We start from the raw sequence: 6,434 nt of genomic DNA, 5'->3' as shown, positions 1-6,434 counted from the left end.
CCCCGCGCCCGGCGGGGCGGGGGGCGGCGGCGCCGCCGGGGACTTTTACCACCCGGCCGGGGGGAGCCCCACGGCCGCCTACCAGCCGCCTCCTCCTCCCCCCGCCGCGCCTCCGCCTCCTGCCCCCTGCAGCGGGGTTACCTGTCACGGGGAGCCCGCTAAATTTTACGGATACGATAACTTACAGAGACAGCAGATTTTTACGACACAGCAAGAGGCCGAGCTGGTACAATATCCTGACTGTAAATCGTCCAGTGCTAATATTGGCGAGGAACCAGACCACTTAAATCAGAGCTCGTCTCCTGCTCAAATGTTTCCCTGGATGAGACCACAAGGTTGGATGCAGTAAAAATTTGCTTCCATCTCACGTCTGAGTTTGAAACTTTCTTTCCTCCTCCTGCTTCTTTCTCTCTGCCTCCCGCTCTCTCCCTCTCCCTCTGCCTCCCGCTCTCCCTGCCTCTTTCTCCGCGTGTCCTATAACCGCGATAGCTCGTGATAATAAAATAATACAGTAAGCAAGCAGAAACCTCTGCAGAAGGCGGCTGCCACACCACGAGTAGCCTTAAACTCGCCTTTCGGGCACCCAGGCGTAGCTGACATGATCCTCACCCTCCTGATTGAACAGAAACGCTGCAGGGCCGGGGGGTGCTAGTTGCCAGATAATAAAGTGGCCCCGTAAACTCGGTCCCGTAAACTCCGACGCAGGGTGAGAGCGGAGGCGCTTAATGCATCTGCTGTTGCTTTTTTTTTTTTTTTCCTGCACACATGTGTATGGCTCTGGTTTTCTCCGTATCCTCCGCTTTTTTCCCCTCGTTTTCTGTGTCGCTTCTCTCGAGGGGTTCCTAGAGGGACCGGAGCCCTCGCTCGCTCTCTGGCTCCACTGCTGAACGCCTTGTTTTGTACGGCAACAGCAACCACCAAAATCCTGTGTTTTTGTTTTAAACAGCAGCGCCTGGTAGGAGGAGAGGAAGACAAACATACAGCCGATTCCAGACTTTAGAGCTGGAAAAGGAGTTCCTTTTTAACCCCTATCTGACCAGGAAGAGAAGGATCGAAGTGTCCCATGCACTAGGACTCACCGAGAGGCAGGTAAAGATCTGGTTTCAGAACAGGAGGATGAAATGGAAAAAAGAGAACAACAAGGACAAATTCCCCGCTTCCAGACAGGAGGGAAAGGAAGGGGAGGCCAAAAAGGAAGCACATGATCTGGAAGAAGAAAGAGCTGAAGGCCAGACGAATTAAATTTTGCCTTAAAAACCTTTGTGAATGTCTATCAAAAAAAAAACGAGCGCCATATCGCGGCATCTCGGCCCGATCCTCTCGCTGTAAAAGGTCCTGCCCTGTGGGACGAGTGACCCCCGTGTCCCTCCGCTTGTCCCTCTGCTTCGGGTGCTTCTGTTGTTTTTGGTTTGTTTGTTTGTTTTTAACCGTGTTCGGAACATTATCTAGATTTAACAGTTCATCTGCTCCTATTGGAAATTTGATACAGAGTTTGTAGCAAGACGTTTCTAATGATATAAATATATATATATTTTTTGCAATGTTAAAACACGGTGATTGCGGGCAACGACATAAACTTCCTAATGATAAGTACCAATAAGCGAGACATTTAACAATGCTTTATTAATCAAGACAAGTGCACTTGTACTATTTTAATTTTTGTTCTTATCTTGAGTAAATTAAATAAATTTTATAAATTTTGAAGATCTTAGAAATATATTTAACCTTCTGCTATTGATATTTGATTTAAATAAACCAAATTTATTCAGATATAAAATTTATCAGCTTCTTAATATCCCTTTTTTAATCGGCTCCCCCAATAACCTTCAGAGGCTTCTCGGTACTAACTCTTCCCTCCGCCTTTCCCCTAACCTTCTTCTGGGTATTTCCGTGCGATTTCGGCATGGCGTATTCGATCAGAAACCTCGTGTAACCCGGRGCCCAGCCTGCGGCAGCCACCGGCATTTTGGGGACGGGGGCCTGGGTTTGCCCGCCGGGTGCAGGAGCCGCCTGCCACGGATTTCCGCGGTGCGGAGGCCTGGCTCGAACCACGGCTCGGCAGCTCGCCGGCCCCACGCCAGGCACCTCGGCCCTCGAGCTGGGCCCCCTGGCCACGGGCCGCGGGGCCTTTCGCTGCGCTGCCCTTCCGCAGCCGCGGGGCGCCGCGCAGAGGGGCGGAGGCCGCGCAGCGCCGGAGGAGCGCGGGGCGCACGGACGCGGCCCGGGGCCGAGAGCAGCGAGCTGCGCTGCTGCGGGGCCGCTGCGGGGCTCCGGCTCCTGCGACACAAGGCACGGCCAAAACCGGGCGCCGGCCTCGGCCTCCCCCGGACACCCCGGAGCAGAAGGGAAATCCAAAGGTTTGGCCGCCTGGCACGGACATTTCTCAGGTGCTGTGAGGGTTTGAGGTCCTAAATCGCGCGTAAGCCGCAAAAAGGGGCATATTTTCCCTCCGCACACAAGTAGCACCGCCACGGCCGGGCTGTTTCCACTTGCCTCACGCGGGCACGGGGCCGTGCGAGCTGCCCCCTGCGCCCCGCTCCGCCCCGCTGCGCGACCGCGACCGCGACCGCGACCGCGGCGCCGGCCCAGCCCTGCTCGCGCTGCCGCTGCAGCTGCCCGCACGCCGCGGCAAGAGCGGCCCGCTCCCGTCAGGAAAACGGTTTAATTGATCTCCCCCCTCTTCTTTCCCTCCCCTTTTCTCTTGTTCCGCGGCAGAGACCCGCAGATCGCGTTATCTGACAGGACGGCCGAGAGCAGCCCTTTTTAGGAATACCCCGCGGAGGTATGAGGTACTAAATCCTCACCAAGATCTCTGCTTAATTTTTCCTCTCCGCCTCATGCCTCCATGAGTGATGGTTCATTCAAGGGAACGCGCCAAGCGGAGCGAAAATGCGTCCCCGACGTTAAGCTGGCCGCCGGGGAAGCAGCCGTGCCCAGGCCGGGCCGGGCCGGGGCCGCCGGAGCGCCGCATGGAGCCGGGGCCAGGGCCGGGGCCGGGGCCGGCTGGGGCTTCGGGCACATCCCTCCGCGTCCGCCCCACCGAGGGGCGCCTCCACGGGCCCGACCCCGCGCGAACTGCTCGGGCTTGTTGGCCTGGCGTTGGGACCGATACGACTAGTTTGGTTAATTTATTTTTTTCTTCCCCTTTCCCCCCCACCCAGACCCCAGCAACAATGCAGGGCACGCTTCAATTCCTGCAATGCCTCGGGTCTGGAGGGAGGCACAGGCGGGAGAAGTTATTGTTCTGTTTTTATTTTAATCACGTAATTGGTTAAAGCCTGTGAACGTGTGGAAACTGCAGCAAAGCCGTGAAGTAAACATTTTGCTGCATGAATTTGCATAAATACACCAGTACTCCTAGTGTCCAGGAAGGATGTGGGTCTGGTTGCAGCGATTTTAAGGAAACTCAATCGTCTGAAACAGAAAATAGAACGGAGTTTTAAAATAATACCAGCTCTAAGGGGCACAGAGGGGTTCGGTCTCCGGGCACAAAATAAGGATCTCTTCTCTGCGGCGTTTATGGCCAAGGCTTATTGAATCAGAGTAATACAGGGCAGCCCTGCCGCAGAGAAAGCCATTTTGATTCCGCCTCCTGCAAATCCTAGCGAGGTGGATGGTGGCTGCACTGACAAAATATATAACGGAGACGTATACATCTGAATGAAGAATTTTCTAGGCGAATATTTGTTTGGGAATGGGCTCCTGCCGTAGTTGCTTTTATTTTCCAGACAAAGAGAATAAAATTAAAATATTCCTGATGAAGTTTCCGTTAGCGTTGCTTTCCCAGGGCAGACTGGGAACCCAGCCACATAGAAACAAGCTAACTCCCTTGTGCACACACCATTTGCAAAGGCCTAGTAGCAACGGGAGTGTCCATATCTTATTTCTTCAAGCAAAAAGCTGTCTTTCTCTGTACTTATTACGGTATTTCCCGCCTGGCAGCTGTATTTCTCCCTCCTTTCTACTTGGAGTCCTGCTAAGAAAAAGAGAAGTAAGGCAGGAATTGGCCCGGGAGGTTAATGATCCCTCCCGTAAAATCGGGGCCATCGAGTTACGGAGCAAGCAGTGGTATTTGGGAAGGGAAATGCTGGAGATGTGCGAGTGGTTGCAGCAGCGGCAAAGAGAAGCCATTTCTTAATGCCGCAGCTTAGACACACCGCACTTTTGGTTTCTGCGAAATATTTCTGTTCCCACGTTGTCCAGCTCTGCCTGGTCATATGTATTACAAAGCCACCGGGAAAAATCACGATGTCTTTGTCAGGGGACATATTGCACGTTTATGCTTTTCACTAATGTCTAACTCGCTGTAGTAGCGTGTTAAAAAAAATCCTTAATCTTTAGGAATGCTTATTTTTGTTATCTCTGTTTTCCAGACAGGTACTATCCACATGGAGGCTCCTGATGGAGAGGTGCTGCTATTCTCTAAAGCAAAAATTGAGTAGAAACACCCACAGTTCTCAGTCTGTGAGCCAACCATGCCTTACGGACACGGGGGAGGTTTTAGACATTTCGAATATTTTCTGAGGAACAAAATTCGTCCATTCCGTTGCTCCCTCCAGGTCCAAAGGGCCTCAGGAAACGTGTATTTGAGGTGGGGCAGACCCCGGCCCGGGAAGGGCGCAGGGAGCCCCAGCTCAATGACAGTGCCCCGAGCAACCTGTGGGAACCACAACCTTCCCGTTAGGGAAAAGGCATTAATTCGGCTCAGGCTATTTTTAGGTCAGCGACGACTTCGGCTTCAGTAGTGGGCGCTAAAGCAAATATGATTTCTTTTATGACCGTAGCGTGCGAGAGGGGCAGAAAGCCGGGCTGGAGCCCCCCTTTCGTTGCGGACACGGACACGGAGCCCGGGGGCAACGTGGCGGGGCCGAGAGAGAGGGGCGCCCCGTTTTGTGCCGCGGCCCCCGCCCCGCGCGGAGCCTCCGCGCCCCGGCCCGCGCCCGCGGGCCCCGCCACCGCGCCGGGGCGCGCAGGCCGCGGGCGGGCGGGACGAGCGAGTAAATAAAAGTGCAGCGCGCAGGCGAAAGAAACATGGCGCTGGGAAGCAGTATGTGCAAAATCCGCAAGGAATTGCAGTAAATTCCTTTTTGTTTGAAGAAAATTTACAACTTGGTAATAGACCTTTTTATGACCTATTTGGGCTCGTCATTGGCTGCGGCTGGTCATGTGCAGGCAGCGAGCGCTTTCATGGCCTTTTCCTGATTTCCCTGGCGAATTTCCCCCTGCATTCTGCCTTCGGAGAGCCTCAGCCCCTCTTTTCCTAACCTTTGTCTCCGCGGAGGTGTATGGCAGTCGCCGCGATGTTTGTGCCCCGCTCCCTGCTGCTCCGCGGCTCCCCCGCACCCGCGGCCGCTCCCGCCGCCGCCGCGGTGACACTTCCCCGTCCCCGCGACGTGTCCTCGCCCGCGCCCGCGGGGGGCTGCGCGGATCCCCGCGCCGCTTCCCGCCCCCCGCTCCTGGCCCGCCGCTTCCCGCCCCCGCTACCGCGCTCTCCTCCGCGGCTCGGATTGCTACGCGGGCGCAAAATGGATTACAGCGACCCTCCAGGGCTCCACCGCAGGCGGGCAGTGCCGCGACCCGGTAAGGACTCGGCTCTCTCCCGGGCTGGCCGCGGGCCCCCCGCGCCCGCGCACCGGGCACCTCGCGCGCCAGGCAGCGCAGCGCGGGCGCAGCGCAGCGCGGCGCCGCTCCCCCGCCCTCCAGCTCCGTTTTGCCACCTGTGCCCCCGGAGCCCCCCATCACTGCTGTTACTGTTGCCCTCATCGCTATCGCTAGCACCGTTATAGCTGTTATGGTCATGGCTGTTATTGTCGCTGATCGTGGCTGCGCCGCGGGTGCGGCGGCCGGCGCGCGGTGAGGCGCGGAGACGGCGCGGCGAGCGCGGCCCTCCGCGCCGAGCCGCGGAAGAAGGGCTGCAGGGCGCAGCGCCTGCCGCGGAGGTGACTTCTAATAAAAGGCCCTTTTCCGTTTTTTTTTCCTTTTTTTCCCTTTTCTTCCCCTGACAGGCCGAAGCGCAGTGTGTGATTGTGCGCTTTGGTTGCCCGTTACGGCCCTAACTTTAAAGCCTAACAGGTGTTTCCGAGCAGGAGCGGGGCGCTGGGCGCCGCGGGGGGCGGCGGGCGCGGGGCGGCCCGGGGGCGGCTCGGGGCCGTGCGGGGCCGTGCGGGGCTGTGCGGGGCCGGGCGAGCCTCCCCACGCGCTGCCAGGAAATTTTACGACGTCCTTCCTCGCACTGTACTGTGCCTTCCCCCGCCGGGGCTGCATCCCCAGCCCTCAGAGCCTTATTCGGCAGGGGGCTCTCGGCCCGCTGCGGGGCGGAGGCAGCCGGGGCGGCTGGCAGGGGCCCCCCCGGCCCGGGGGGGGGTATTTTCTGGGGACACGCGGCCCCAGGCGCTGCCTTGGCAGTGCGCGAAGGTGGGGCGCGGGGCGCGGGG

At 57.5% G+C, this 6,434-nt stretch overlaps 1 protein-coding gene across 1 annotated transcript; it reads left to right on the top strand.

The window, feature by feature from the left end:
• Positions 1-13: 13 nt before the first annotated feature.
• Positions 14-1,648, top strand: HOXD8 (homeobox D8; the record flags this gene model as incomplete). Its single annotated transcript, XM_026075592.1, has 2 exons — positions 14-335; positions 947-1,648. Coding segments are annotated over 2 exons (618 nt in total), but the record flags the coding sequence as incomplete, so codon positions are not given.
• Between the last annotated feature and the right edge of the window lie 4,786 nt (positions 1,649-6,434).

This window comes from Apteryx rowi, unplaced genomic scaffold (genome assembly GCF_003343035.1).
Source record: "Apteryx rowi isolate R43461 unplaced genomic scaffold, aptRow1 scaffold_110, whole genome shotgun sequence".
NCBI lineage: Eukaryota > Metazoa > Chordata > Aves > Apterygiformes > Apterygidae > Apteryx > Apteryx rowi.
The sequence above is the reverse complement of the archived record's forward strand: the minus strand, read 5'-3'. Positions and strand labels throughout refer to the sequence as shown.